At 44.0% G+C, this 14,964-nt stretch overlaps 1 protein-coding gene across 2 annotated transcripts in view; it reads left to right on the forward strand.

The window, feature by feature from the left end:
* PNPLA7 (patatin like phospholipase domain containing 7) overlaps nucleotides 1-14,964 on the forward strand; it is a 116,295-nt gene that overhangs the window by 46,580 nt on the left and 54,751 nt on the right. The window contains exons 20-22 of one of the 2 annotated variants that reach the window (XM_042830550.1): nucleotides 1,214-1,327; nucleotides 12,404-12,464; nucleotides 14,585-14,737. In XM_042830550.1, the coding sequence (XP_042686484.1) occupies nucleotides 1,214-1,327; nucleotides 12,404-12,464; nucleotides 14,585-14,737 (328 nt within the window). The remainder of the gene's footprint in view (nucleotides 1-1,213; nucleotides 1,328-12,403; nucleotides 12,465-14,584; nucleotides 14,738-14,964) is intronic. The other variant, XM_042830551.1, reaches the window with a different exon arrangement.

A 14,964-nucleotide genomic window follows, 5' to 3' on the forward strand; every position in this document is an offset into this window, starting at 1 on the left:
CAAAATCTGTAAAAAGCAATTATAAGCTGATATGTTATTTTCTTCTATTTCTGCTGGGTGACTGACAATGGGAGGTGGTGCTTGTTTTTCTTCGAAGTGCCCGTGGATAGCAGCCAGGGTGGGGATTTTGTTTTTGTGTTAATCTCAGTGATTACAGCCGCTACAGCAGCCACCAATTATTTTTTTTTCTTCCTGAATGCATGAAGTATGGATTTTAAACCCAGTAAATTTTAAACCCCTGGTGCTAGAACTTGCAAAAGTGCACTGGGCTGTTACTAAGCAATTAAGTACTGCAGCTCATGCCTGAGCTCCGAGTGACGCCATCTCACCTGGCGGGCAATCTCATTAGGAGTGTGAAAATACTGCATCAGGGGGTTTGATTTCTGCATCTCGCAGCACCACAGGAGCTGCTGCTGGGCTGGGGGCTCTGCAGATGCTACAGGAGGGGATTCGGTTGCACAGCTGCACTTTGCAGAGCGGGGCTTCGCAACCCGTTCCTCCTTTGTATCGTGGCAGTTCTTCCCTGCAAAGGAGAGCATCTCTGTTAATTTTCATAGCACCCTCGTTTTCTTCAAACTTCTGTTCTCCATAAATTGTTTCTAAATTAAGTAATCGGATGCTGTATTCAGGCTGCTGCATCCTGTAACATGTCTTTGTGTTTACATAGCACAGATCCACATGCGTGTACCTGGGGAAGAGCAAAGCTCTCTTCTGCCAAAATATGTGGGTTTGTTACTCTCATCTCTTTCAGGAATTCTTGCTTGTTTTAAGGTTGCTGCTATTCAGCTTCTGAGACTGAAACAAATGGGTGATGGTTGGTGAGGGGAGGGTGAACAAAGAAAGAAAAAGCAGTAAGGAACTGGATTTTCCTCTTTCTCACAGGTGGCATTCTTGCAATTAAAAACAAAGGATAAAAAGATACAGCAAAAAGCTACAGCTTCTGTTGCTATGAGATTGCAGGACAGCAGAACATCTGTGAGATTTGGATTGCATAGATATTGCTACATGCTGCACGTGGATGTGCCTTTAGGAAGCTCCCTTTGGAAGGGCTCCTAGGGGGGTGGAAGGGAAAGCAATATTCTGTTTGCAGTGTAGGTGACCAGAAAGTATGATAGTCCCATTTTGGGGAATTGTTTGGTTTCCTTACCCTGAGATACTATTTTTACAACATGTTATACGTTATCTTTAATGTCATGGCTCTGTTCTCTTTCAGGTAGAGGCATTAACCCATCAGCCTAGAGCCACAACAGTTCATGCCGTCAGAGACTCAGAACTTGCCAAACTCCCAGAGGGAGCCCTGACATCTATCAAACGCAAATTCCCCCAGGTAGGAAAATTACAACTATTTTCTGTCTGCATCAAATTATATCTCGGGAGCTAAAGCTCTCCATTAGCACAGAGCCCTCTGGATTTTTTTGCATGATTGATGCGTTCTCAGGAAACATTTTGTTCTGTCTCGATCTGATCTGATCCATTCCAGACTTTCACCAGCTTTTTTCCCTTTATCCTCTCTATATCTAGAAAAAATTCACACTACTACGTATCCATGTCCTGTATTAAAGTGGAAATCACTTAGTGGTATTAACAGTAAATGACAGTTTGATCTTTAAAATCACTTTGAAATACTATTATTCATATGTCCTACTCACTAGGACGCAAAGTCAAGCCTTGATTATACATACTTTTATTTCCAGAGCATTGATACCTGGGAGCTGGTTTTCTTCTTGCTCCCTTTCTGTGCCATCCATCCTCATTCTGCAGCTGCCACCATCTCTTTATGTCCTGAAGACTGTGATTGCTCCCTTGAATCCATCAAGTCATTCATCTTCTTTAATTCACTTGACATTATACCTCTCTCCTGCAAATCTAAGTGACTGACTTTAAAATTTAATTGTTTTTGTCCCTAAGTGCATCACGGGCATTAAGCTCTAAGTCATTTAACTAGCCTTAAAGACAATTCTTTAATGCTGTTACTTCAAATTATTTCTTTTCCTCTCTTTAAGACACGTAGTTATTTTACCAGGTTTCTTAAAAAGCTGCCAAAGTGACAAGACTGATTAAAATACTCCTGTTATTTTGTCTTTCTAAGAGCATAATACCACTTGGGAGATAGTTTTTTGCTGTGGGTTTTTTGTAGTTGTGAATTAGCCTGTGTTCATGCACTCTCACGTTACAAAAGCTCAGAGGTTTCTGTCTGTTAATTCGGGAGAGTTTCATCCCTGTGGTAAGTGTTCAGAATCTTCCCGATTTCCAGGTAGGCACAATTTTTGCTGCAACGTTTTTGGACTTCTCTTGTTAGTTAATAAGTCGCTCCTGGACTCCTGAATCTTTCCTGAATAGTTTGCTGATTCTGTTCTTGTCTCTTCAGCTTAATAGATTTGTTGTCCACATTTATAACTGGTAGCAATAGATGACTTCTTGTACATAATTAGCTGCAAACTGGGCCACAATAGCATGGCATGGTGCTGGAGCTGCCCTTTCAATATTGCTCTCCTTGCTGACTGAACAGGAGATGAGGAAATGAGCCAGTTGGAGTTCCAAACCACCTTTCTCCTTACTCATCCTTTCTTGATGATTTTAAATGTTACCCGTAGACATTTAAACTGTGAATTACAGGCAAGCACTAAACATTTAACGTTCAGTAATATCTTGAATGCTGAGCTGCACAAAGGCTGGGTTCTGATCCTGCGTTTTTATCACGGGCAATAATTAATTTCAGTGTTCTCTTTCCATTTCTTGTTCCATCAAAGGGCAGAATCTCTTTCCCCCAGATGGTCCTCTGTGGAGCTGTGAATCTTCCCAGTTTGCAGTTGAAGTTAGACTAGCGTGCTGTATTTATAGCATAATTCAAACACTTACTTGCAATAGAAATCAAGTAATCCTTCCAGATCTAAAGAATGCATTCCATCAGCTACAAATTCCTAACCTTTCGAGGACTGAATTTTGGAGGACTTGCCTATAGTTTAGCTAATTATCTGCAATGGAACAAAAGGAAAAGTTGTCTCTCAAAAGAGGCTGTTAGAAAAACACATTATTTGCTGCTGCTGTTTGTGATCCCTGAGTTCTGATATTAATACTGAAGTAGTATCAAAACTGTGAGAGCTCCTGTTTTTGTTCTAGGGTGATTTTTCAACAAGCATTAGAACTAGAGGAACGTAAGCAGGGGATTTGTTGGCTTCGCACTGTCTTGAGAAAATGAGATAAATGTTTGTATGAACTCAGAGTTCTTGTGTCTTCTCTTTTTGCCTGTTAGATCCATTAGACAAAAGAGAGGAAGGGTGGAAGTGAGACAGAATTCAAGTGATGGGGAGAAACGACTGGCTAGAAAGTTTGAAATCTGCTGGGATGTACGGAGTCAACAGTGAAGTTCAGGAGATGTAATGGAGAAAAGTCTTTGGGCTGAAAACTAATATACTGCATTCAGGGAAGGCTCTGGGCAGCAGTCCTACAAGAAGAATCCAGGGATCATAGTGTTGCTCGGGTTGGAAAAGACCTGCAAGGTATCAAGTCCAACCACAGGGATGATAGAGATCAAAAGCTGAACGTGCCTTAGCAGTGCTGTGCCGTGGTGGAAAATATGACTGTTCTTAAAATGCTTTTTGGGGGGTTGCATTCTTTCTGGTATTGGAAAAGCTTCAGTATCAGCGTGTGGCAGCACGCTGGAAGGAAGAGCAGACCAAATGATGAGAAGCAGAGGATCAAAGGATGGTAGGCTGGTGCTTGGAAATATTAACGTACAAAGGCAAAAAGATTGAAAGGTTAATGGAAGAAATGATAGCTGTTTTCAAGCGTATAAAGTTGTCTTCTGATAGAAAGGGCATGAATTACTCACCGTATGGAGACAGAGCAAATGGTAGTGTACTGAAATTGCAGCAGCTGGACATTGAGAAAAGGCTGCATCTGCTCCCTAGAAAGGCTACAAGATTGTTACTTGTTTGTATAACCTCTTAAAGAAATCATTATGTTTGAGGTGGTGTTCAGTGCTGAGCAGAGGGACGAGCCAGGTGAACTCTGTGCTGTGTTCCCTCCTGCTGCTCTGGTGGAAGGATTTATATGCAGGATGTATGATCTTTTCCCTGTCCAACCAGAAGAAACACAGTAATGAAAGGATGGCAGGTGCAGTCATTTTGGAATAACCAACTAGGATGCAATAACCAGAGTGTGATTCTGCAGCGATGGAGGATTTCCCTCTTAGCTTTTTGTATGGAGGAAAAACCAAAAACAAATCAAACTGTGCCTCTGTCAAACCTGTGTCCCTGACTGAGTGAGGAGGTTCTGCACACCTGGGTTTTGTCTGGGGAAATGGTGATCAACCATCGGTGCTTGTTCCCCAAGTGAGATGCTCACAGGAATCCCACAGCAGGAGAATTGCTCTTGTTTTGAAGTTCCTCCATAGAGCCTAAAAAGACAAAACAGCCAAGAGCTGTGCAGTTTCTGAGATAGAATCACCCTTTCAATTAGTTCCCCTTGAGCATCTGAGTGGTGAAGGTCCCTTTAATTCCAATAAAGGAGAGGCTTCATCCTGCGTGTTGTTTGCCAGTCCTGATATTAGTTGCTGATCCACAAAGCAATTTAACTCTTGAATGCATTAGTAGAAACATCTACCTGATATGTGAGAGAACTGTGAACATGAGTTATGCTTGTTCTCATCAGCAGTGAGAAATGAGCGAAGTCGCGCTCTGTTCGTCCTTACAGTAATTCACATTCCTTGAGCTGTGCTGCACAGCTGATGCTCAGGGATGCACCATCTGTTTGCCTTCTTTTTTCTCTTCTTTCCTGTACATCTGCTTTGGTCCTGTTACGGACAGGACAGTGGATTGCAGGGATCTTTGTGACCCCCTCTGGCTGCTGTTATTCTGGGGGCTGAAACAGATGGGTGAGCGTGGGGAATCTCACCCAGCCTGTCAGTAACAACCAAATTTTCAGAGCACCTGCACAAAATGCCGGCTGTTGATTTCCAGATCCTGCTCCATATGCATGGAGTCAAATCTAGCTTCTCAGGAAAGTGTCCCAACCTTGAGTTGCTCTGAATAGGGCACCCTGAACGCTCCCAGCTGAAGGTGCTCCGCAGTGCAGAACATCTCCTTGGGCATCTCAGGAAGCTAACGTGGGCACAGGTTGGGGTTAGGGCCGCAGGTTAACTGCCTGTCTGCAGCCGCAGCTCCCCACCGCAGCCATGGGGACACTCAGCCATCCAGAGTATTTGGTCCTCTGACAGCCTCAGAGCTTGCTTCTGGTGCTGCTTGGAGCTTTACAGAGTTGCAGGAGTGAAATGAAATTGATTCTTTCTATTTTCATCACTGCTTTCGGTTCTGAAAAGTAGGACGGAGAGTCAGCTCACGATTTTTGGCACCATGGAGCAGTTCTGAATCAGTAGCAAGAGCGCAGAATTTGTTAACAGATCAGAGATATTCTAACATCACTGTGTAACTTGGATCGCATTTCATAGTTTATCTTTGCCTCTACTGAGCTGAGATTTTTATTTTATCTTTTTGTAATTCTAACTTGAAATGCAGACCTGCCATTGCTGATGGAAGTTGTGTTGAGAAATTGCTTTGGCACCGTGGAGAAGTGAACTGTAAGACAACCTTCTGCATGCTACAGATGTGCTCGAGAAACTGCAGAGCTTTTCTGCATCTTCCTTTTAATTCTCTAAGTCTGCCCTCGGGATTTAAATATATTCAGAACTCATCATCCATCTTTAGCAGTGAGGTTTGCTGTGTCTGTCTGCCTGTTTTAACCAGAGCTTTTTGGAACTTTCCCTAGAGTTATCTGCCTTACAAACTGAGCTCGGTAACGTGCGCTCCTTTCAAAGCTCTTCCCCCCAGCACTGTGGATATTGTGCATCATGTTATTCAAGCTTGATGTAGTGCTATGGAATAGGTCAAGAGAGGCCACGCTTCTGGATTTTTCCCTGTTAGTTTTTCTCCTGGCCCATTAAAATAAGTTTTCCTTGACAGTGGGAGAAGTGGATGTGAAAAAGGAGCAAAGAGAAGCATTCAGCAGAAGCATACTCACTGACTGCAGCTCCCTGAGGTGAGGCAGGCAGCGGTGCATGCTTACTCATCACACTGATGTGAGACTGACATTCTTCTTCAACACACGAGTGATCACTGGCATTAGAAGCTCAAACAACCCCAGGATCGAGCTTCGGTTCCTCCATGTGCTTTGGTGGCATTTGTAAAGGTGCCAGGAATGGTTGCAAGTGAGCATTTAGGATTTGCTTTGTCGCAGGGTGAGTTTTAATCTCAGACCCCCTGCTGAGCTCCCTGGTTGTGTGACAAGTGCAGTGCTTTGTGGGCTAACTGAGGGGGAGAGAGCAGGCTTCGATGATGCCATGGGTTTATACAGCTGATGAGCTGATGTACCTCTCTTCCTCCCTTGTGCTCCCACCCCAAAAAGCCTTCAAAGAGCTGACAGAAAATAATCTCCAGTCCTGGAATGAGCTCTACGGAAGTGGAACTGCTATTGTGTGAGTTTGTATAGATAAAATGGCTATTATTACTATTTTACCCCAATTGCGCTTACTTTGTAGAACAGAAAACCCTTGGCAGCCCTGTTTTCCACACTAGCTTATTCACGTTGGGTCTCTGTGTGGTAGAGAACCCATTTAGTTGTCCTTTAACTAAATCAGATGTATGTGCAGGTCTATAATACCATGCTCTGAAGGTGCCAGTAAATTGTTATTTAATGTTTAAACTAAAAGCGGTCTGTCGGTTGCCTGTTTTGAAGGCTTAACTTTTAAATATACTTCATATATTTCTCAACTTCAAAGTCAGAAGAAAATACACGGCTCTGCTGTGAGCAATTTTATTCACTGTGAGGATGCTGTTCTTTTGGGTGTGGATGATGTTAGAGGATCCACTGGAGAGGATCAGAGTAGACTTGGAATGGAAACCACCCTCAGATTTGTAGGGCTCTGTGGCGGATGGTTGTATGGGATCCAAGCTGTGCATCAGGCTGGCTGCCTCAGCCAAGGCTGGCTTCCCAAAGCAGCAGCCTGCAGGCAGACAAGAAGGCACCATTGACAAAGGATAGGACTGTCTCTTGGCTTTCTTGCAAAGGTTTTTTGTGCCTTAAGTGTACAAAACAACATATGGTTGAACCTGATCCTTAGTTTAGATATTTTTTTCAAGTCTTTCAGCAATCACAAAATAAAATATTAATAAGTGGTGGAAGAGTTTGACTCAATCTGTGGTGCTGTGGTTGGTCTGCCTTTTGTGCTATGAGGAACAGCACACTTTATGATGCTCCAACCCACCCCACCTCCTTCCCCATCGTGGGGTGAGGATGTGCCCATGCAGACGTAGGAGAGGCAGGAGGTTACAGTGAAGGGATGTGTGTCCCATCATAGAAAGCCAAAACTGGACAGATCCAACAAAGTGCAGTTTCTCTTCAGTACCCAGGATATTGAATTATTGGTCTGCCTTGAAAATGGTGAGTTTGTTGCTCCTTGAGGTGCTGGAACATTTGCTCTGTGAATGCAAGCTCTCATGCTGGAGAGTCCTGGTGATGTCACATCTGGTGTGCAGCTGGTTGGGGTCCTGCACGGCGTGGGGCAGAGCTGATGAGTGGGTCATTTCATTTTGTTTTTTCTTCTTGTGTGTTGTCCTTGTGACTGAGGTAGTGTGATGCTCTCTGTAGAGGCATGTTGCCATGTTTTGGATTTAGGAGAAAAGCTGCACTAACAGCATACTGATGTTTTAGTTGCTGCTGAGGAGTGTTTACTGTAAGTCAAGGACTTTCGGCTTCTCACTGGGGGTGCACAGGGTGCTGGGAGGGGACAGAACCAGGACAGCTGACCCAGTCTGCCCAAGGGGATGTCCCAGACCTTATGGGGTCATGCTCAGCAATAAAACTGGGGGGGCTGCTGCTCGCGGACTGACTGGGAGTGGGTCAGTGGGTGGTAACTGCACTGTGCTCACTGGCTTTATCCCATGGGCTTTATCCTTTTCTGATGGGGCTGTGAGCTGCATGGTGCCGAGCTGCCTGCTGGGTTAAACCACAGCACACACTTCTCCTAACTGAGGTGAATTTGTACTACTGCCCTGCCTTTTAAACCAGTCAGCTGTGGCTGTATTATTCTGTGTATTCAGAAGCAGGGTATTGGTGCAGATTTTGTGACATCTTTGTGATTTTTCTAGATTGGTGTAGTGGAAAGTTAGCTGAGACTGGACAGATGTTTGGTACTGTCGCTTGCTATTAACAGACAGTTTGTCAGGCAATCTGTGCAGCTCACAGAAAGAAAATACTTTCCTATGGACACTTACTTACAATGAAATTTGCATTAAAATCGCATTCACAAGGATTTAATGTAAAGCAGATCTAGAGTTCCACCATTTAATAGGAAGTAAAGCTTCAACCAGACTCTAGTTTAGAAGGTGAGGGACAGCAGGCTGAAGTATTTCAGGGTATAAACAGAGCACTGCAGGGTAACAGCAGCTATTCAAGTGTGGGAATTGCCTTAGTGTGAAGCAGGAAGCTCAGGAGAATACCGGACACCTCAGGTGGATGGGGTGCCTGCACCACTGTTGTGTTGGAATCCTGCCTGGCCCCATGGCTGAATGAGATTTGTGTAGAAACTGAAGTGACTCATCTGAAGGTCAGGGAACACGCTCCCCTTGGGAATGGGAAGTTCAGTCCCTGCCCTGCAATGCAGAGGCTGCAGGTCTTTTCTGTAATTCAACGTTAGTTAAGCAGAGGGGAAAATTAACGGCTCGCCACAACCTTTGTACCAAGTGCAGAAACAGAGTTTCTTCAGTGTGAGGCAGTGGGGGCTGCTGAGTGGGTCTTCCTCAGGATGGAGCTGTGTCGGGAGCAGCAAGCACACCTCTGGGTGGCCGAGGTGGTAAGTGGCAATGTGAAAGTTAGGAGACAGTGAAATGGTGCTGAGAGAAGTGCCAGCGCCGTTTGAGGAAGAGAAATCCCAGTCCCTGCAGATGGCCAAGGGCAGGCTGGACGGAGCTCTGAGCACTGATGGAGCTGTAGGTGTCCCTGTGCATTGCAGGGAGTGGAACCTTTCAAGGTCCCTTCCAACTCAAATGATTCTATGAAACACTCCTTATTTTGACCTGCACGGAAGAGTTCTGATGAGTTCACCTGGGAAGGTAAGGGAGTGGGAGAGGGAAGAGAGCTTTCTCCTTTGCAAAGTTTGTCCCACCTGAGTGCCCTGCTGGGGACAAGTTTTGTGAATCTACAGATTCTGCAGGAGGAGGGGAGATCTCAGGGCTTTTGGAGAATAGTGCTGATGTACCTGGAATCCCGAGCAGCTTTTGAAATTGAGTATTTCTCTATTTTCTAGCCCCATAAAGTAAGCCTTCTTCCTTCTGGCCTCTTGCATGAACTCTGGAGTGTGAGTTTCTTTGCTTCTGAGTTCTTTTTGGTTATTGACGTGGCACTGTGCAATGTGCAGGGCAGCTCCTTGGCCCTGGACCCTCAGCTTCCTTGAGAGGCCCTATAGGTACCTACATGACCCTGCTGGCAAAGCCTGGCAAATGTGAACTTGGAGTCATTTTACAGCTTGAAATGGTGGCACTGTGACTAGGAGGGCATTATTCTATGCAAGGATGAGTTCAATCTGCAGCATGGTGATTTCATCTGTGTAGACCTATCCATGCCTGGGCTTACAACTGAAGTGCCTAATTGAAGTCTCTGCTCATTACTGGTTTGAGTGATTGACTGCAATTACCTGATCAGGATTTACTCGCTGCAAGCACAGTTTATAATCAGGTAAATTCAACTTCCTCACAAGCTGAACCATGCTTGCCCCTTTCCATAGTGTGAGGGATCGAAAAGTTGCATTTACTTTGCAGGCAATTAATTATTGTAGCCTCATTTGGAAACGTCGTGTTGATCTTAGATAAACTGCACTCTATCTGGCTGCCTTTTTTTGCAGTGCAGATTTCTCTTCAAACCCAAATCAAACCTTAAATCCAAACGGAGTGCTTCTGTGCCAGCAGACTGGGCTGCAGCTGTGTCTGTGGGAGCAGGGCATGTCTTTGAGGTGCTAGGAGAGACTGAAATCCGGGACTGAACACACCAGGCACCTCTGTCTGTGCTGCAAAGGCTGTCTGGCCCCAGGAATGGGGCTGCAGTGGGAATGAGACCTTATTGCATAGCTGGTTCCCAGCAGCACTGTGACATTTCCTGCTTTCTCTCCTCTACTTCCCCTTGCTACCGTTTCCAAGTGTTTGTCCTTCAAAATGCACCAAAACAGGTAAGGCAGGGATTTCTGCTCCCAGCTCCCTGCCTGTGCCCAGTTAGCTGGCATTCTCCTGCTGGTGCCTCTGGCAGGTAGGTGTTCCCTGGCACATTTGCAGTCGTGTGTTTCCCTGATATCCCTTCCCAACCCAGGGGCTCACTTCTGCTCCCCTCCCAAAGCCGAAGCAGCCCATTCGTGCCACCCAGGTCCTTTCCTGCCCCCATATCCCATGTCACTCGGCCAAGGATGCCTTTTGGCCTGGAGCTGTTGGGAAACCTGAGGGATGGGTGGCTTTGGCTTTCTTTTCCTTTTTTTGCCTGTGGATTTTGAATTCTGATTTGGTGAGAGCTGCTCTGGCTGCTCTGCAGAGCCTTGGCTTTAGGTCAGTCACTGAAGCCTGGATCTATTGTTGATGAGAAGTTTGATTTATAATGCCTCAAACTGATGGACAAACGTTTGTTAAGGGAAAAACATTGCCTTTTTTACTTCTATGTGAAAGAAAACATATAGTATAGGTAATAGAGAACTCCAAGGAAATTTCAGGCCAGTTCTTAGCTACCATCTCAAATTGATGTTCCTTCGACGTTGCCATGACTGCGACAGAGTGACTCATCCTGTTATGGTGAGCAATTTGCTTGTCTTACAAAGTCACCGGGGAAATAATTTTCCCATATCTATATGTACCAAGGCTGCAAGGCTTGCTTTTGCAAACAAGACAAATAATATTTCCTGGTACTACAAGCAGCTGGCTGGAAAATGAGACCAGTAGGTTCTATTCTTAGTTCTGTCATTAACCTTGGACATTTTCTTTAACTTCACTGGAGCTCTCCTTCACTGTCTGTAAAGAGGAAAAAGTTCTGAATACAGGAGTTGGTTTTAGAACATAATTAAAACTCTGATGTTTAAAGTCATCCAGAAGAGTAAAATGTTGTTCAATAGTACTTCCAAAAGGACTGAAGTCGCAGTGTGTCCAGTGGGTTGGCAGGTGTGAGAGATGGAGATGGTGATGCTCCCAAGAAATCTGTGTTTATATATCAAAGCTGCGAGGTCTCTCATCCTGTGTCAGCCTCGTTCTAAGTAGCATACATGGAATGATTCAGGCGGGAAGCTGAGCTGTCACAGTGCTTGCAGCATCTTGCATTTGAGGGGTGCATCCTGCAGTGCTTGCTCCTTGGGAGCAGTGTGTCTCTTGGGCTGAGATCTGGGGTTGCCATTTGCAGCTGCCTGTTAGTTTGGAGATGCTTTGTGATTTCTGTGGGCTTTCTGTTGTGTTTTCTGTTTTGCTTTTTGATGCCCTGCTGGGGATCTGACTTTGGATTGTTCGCCTGAGGGAGAATGCCTAATGATGACTCTGATTCTGAATGCATTTAAGTATCTCGTTTCTTATTTGGTAAAACATGTGTGCAGGTCTTTCAGAATAAACAATGCATTTTTCAACTCTGCCATTGATTGATATTGCAATTATTAGTCTTCTACTGTACAAATGATTGGGAAATATTGATTATAGGTACTGGAGATGAGCTTAGAAGCTTTGCTTGGCTGTGAGAATAGTGGTTTCTATCAGCAAAAGTCCTTCTCAGGGTGACTGAGGGGGGAGAGAAAAGTCTGTCAGCTCAAAGGGACCAAACGTGATTTGAGGGGCTGGTGTGGAAATGCCCTGATAAGTATTTTGCTCTGATTCTTTGTGGTTCCAGTGTGTGTTTGTCCCCTTAATGCAAGACATCTGAAACTGTTTACTGTGAGTTGACTAATTCCCACAGGGCAGGTGGAAGCAGGACTGCATGGGGAATTGGAGCCTGAGCTGCTTACAGCAGGTGGAATTGTGCAGCAGGCACCAACAGAGCAACTTTGGTAGGGTACAGGCATGCTGCAGAAAGAAAGCAGAGCTGGAAATGGAGTTTCCCCTAATTAATTGGATTTTTTTTCTTTCCCTTCTGTTCCCAGTGTAAGTTAAATAATGGCTGCTTCGTTTTGCTTTTATTATCTTTTTCCCTAGGTGAAACAAGACAGAAGAGATGAAATGATAAAATGATCAGACACCATAAACCAGGAAAGAAGGAATGGCTACAAAACTTTACCTCCTTATTGTTCAACCAGAGATAACATTTTACAGAACTTAGAAGTGTCCGTTTAATTGCATTGTTTTGAGTATATTCTGCCTGACCGTTTGTTTCTTTTCTTCCTCTTGTCTCCCACTGCTAGGTTGTGACTAGACTTATTCACTTGCTGGGCAAGAAGATCCTTGGCAGCCTTCAGCAGGGAGGTAAGAGTCATTGCTGGTCTCCTCCCATCATTCTGGTGCTTCCTTGGAACTGGAACTACATCATTAAATTCAGAAAAAGAAAGTACTTGACAGGAGGACTTGTCCCTAAATATTTTTGCTGTTGGTTGTCACAAGTGAATGTTTAGTTTGCTATATGTAAGTACACCATTTTTTTTGATGGGGAGAAGTGGCTGTGTAAGGATAGGAGTGGATGGAAAACTACTGCTGTGTGCATGCAGTGATGTTTCCATGAAATCTCTTGCTGAAGAACTGCTCCAAGGGATCATTAACTCCCTGATAGACCTGAGTCTGATAGTCATGCTGAGTGGCATCTGCGTACTTGACTGACTTATCTTGTCTGTATTTGCATTATCTTAATGAATTGTCTAGGAGCAAATGGCTCATTATGCATTGGTTGGTAAGCTTTATGTATGTGGCAGAGGCAAACCAAAGTGTATTTACTAACTGAAGTGAGTAGGAGGAAGTTTCCTGTAGTTGGTTGTTCTTGAGCAGCTTTTAACAGAAAACAAACGTGTGTTAATCACTGATTGCCTTGTGGGATTCTTTGCTGTTGAGGTTTTTTGATTGATTTTAATCGAACAATTCTCTACTATTTCTGGTATTGCTGTTTTCAATATTCCAAGGTGACTGGAATTGAAGCTGTCACCTTGCAGGTTTTGAAGCCATTTTGGGGAATGAATTTCCAAGTCCATTCTTTAGGTGCTCTGTGGACACCATCAGTTTTGTGTGCATCTCTGGCAGTAATTGTTAATCTCTTGTGCATGCTGAAATGCCTTTGTGGCCTAGGGCAGAGTTTGCACTGCTTGGGAAGTGGGACAATATGTGCTCTGGAGAAGATGGAAGGAAAATTAGTGGTAGGCAATAATAGGAGCAGGATCAGAGAACAGCCATTGAAGTTCTGAGGAGAGAAGGACCGATGGAGATGAAAGAGTGGAGCAGTGATATGTAACTTGTTTGAACCTACAAATACCTTCTTGAAGATCACCTAAAAGAGAAAGCAACTATTTAATGTTCTGTGGAGAGCTATTTTAGAAGACTTGAATATCTCCAGTGCTGAATATATTTGCAAAAAAGGTTTATCTGGCATTTCTTTGTGTCCTACAGTGTACTATTGATCTTGCATATGCACTTTAAATGAGTTTTCATATCAATTACAGTATATCATGTGCATGGCAGAGAATGGCACGTGGTGGAGCTTTGCAGGGTAAAATAAGAGGAGCCAGTTGCTAAATCTTAGCTAAGATGGCATTGATTTTATTGTATGCTTACAGTTGAGTTGGCAGGTGCTAGCAGCAAAGATTGTCTGAGAGGGTTATAGAGGAAATAAATGGTCTAAAACTGAAAAGAACTGTTTGTAGAACACACCTACCGTTCTTTTCCTGAGCTGAACTATCTGGGAAGATCTTTGTTACGTGCATCAAATACTTCTGCCAAAAAATGCTTTTCTCTGCCCATAGCCTCTCTGTGCTGCTCAGTCTACTGCAATATATTAGAGATGCTTCCACAGTTGCTTTGCATCTGTTTTAGAGGTTCCATGTTTTATTTTAATATTCATGCACTCCTGTCTGTAAAGATTCACATTTTCCCATCTTGGGGAGGAGTGAAAATAAATGTAGATGCACGTTTCCTGCAGAAACTTTGTTGAAAATGTGTATTTATTTCCTTGATCAGAAATACCATAAGCAGCAGGTATTTATTTTGGATATATTTGGATACCAACAACAAAACTGGGCTTTTGCTATTTGAGATAATTGCCCTGGAGAGGCAGGCAGGTGTCTCAGTGTTGTGGCTGTGCATGGTGCCGTTTGTTCTTTTTCTTAACAGGTCGAGTAAAGGCACGTTGCATTTTCCCTGTTCCTATCACTCAGATACCTTTAAATTTGCCCAGCTTTCACCCACATTCTATGTCATCTGCTGATAATGACAGAAATCCTTTTTTCCCCTGTTGTGCACAATGCAGAATCTTTCCTTTTGTGTGAAATGGAGGATGTTGTGTTTAAGTTGGGTGAAGCCATTCAGTGATAGTTCCTTACTGCCTCCGGGTGACTGGGTGACAAAGGATGTGGCTTTCTTGTTTCTGTTGTTTTTTTCTTTTCCAGCAGGCCATCGTTTCAGATTGCACAGCTCCAGCAGCAAGTGGGATGCCGGAAATCCTGCCAGCAATCTCTCCACAATAGCAATTATGCCAGTGTCTGAAGAGGTGCCACTTACTGCTTTCACTCTGGAACTCAAGCATGCTCTCAGTGCTGTGGGTAAGAAGTGTTTGTGTGCCATGGGAAATAAATGCCTCTTGTCTTTTCAGAGAAGTATAGCCAGGTACCTGGCAATCAGCAGTAGATTCGTGCTTCATTTGGAAGGGAAGCCACATAGCAATGCTCCAGATGAGAACTTCCTAATCTCTTTCTGCTTCTGACTCACCTTCCTTCCTTATCATGTTTTCCTAACATATATTGGAAAATACTGTGGCCTTGGTTACTCA

The sequence above is a fragment of the Centrocercus urophasianus genome, unplaced genomic scaffold, assembly GCF_019232065.1.
Source record: "Centrocercus urophasianus isolate 14NV4802_14NV808 unplaced genomic scaffold, USGS_Curo_1.0 seq_34, whole genome shotgun sequence".
Taxonomy (NCBI): Eukaryota; Metazoa; Chordata; class Aves; order Galliformes; family Phasianidae; genus Centrocercus; species Centrocercus urophasianus.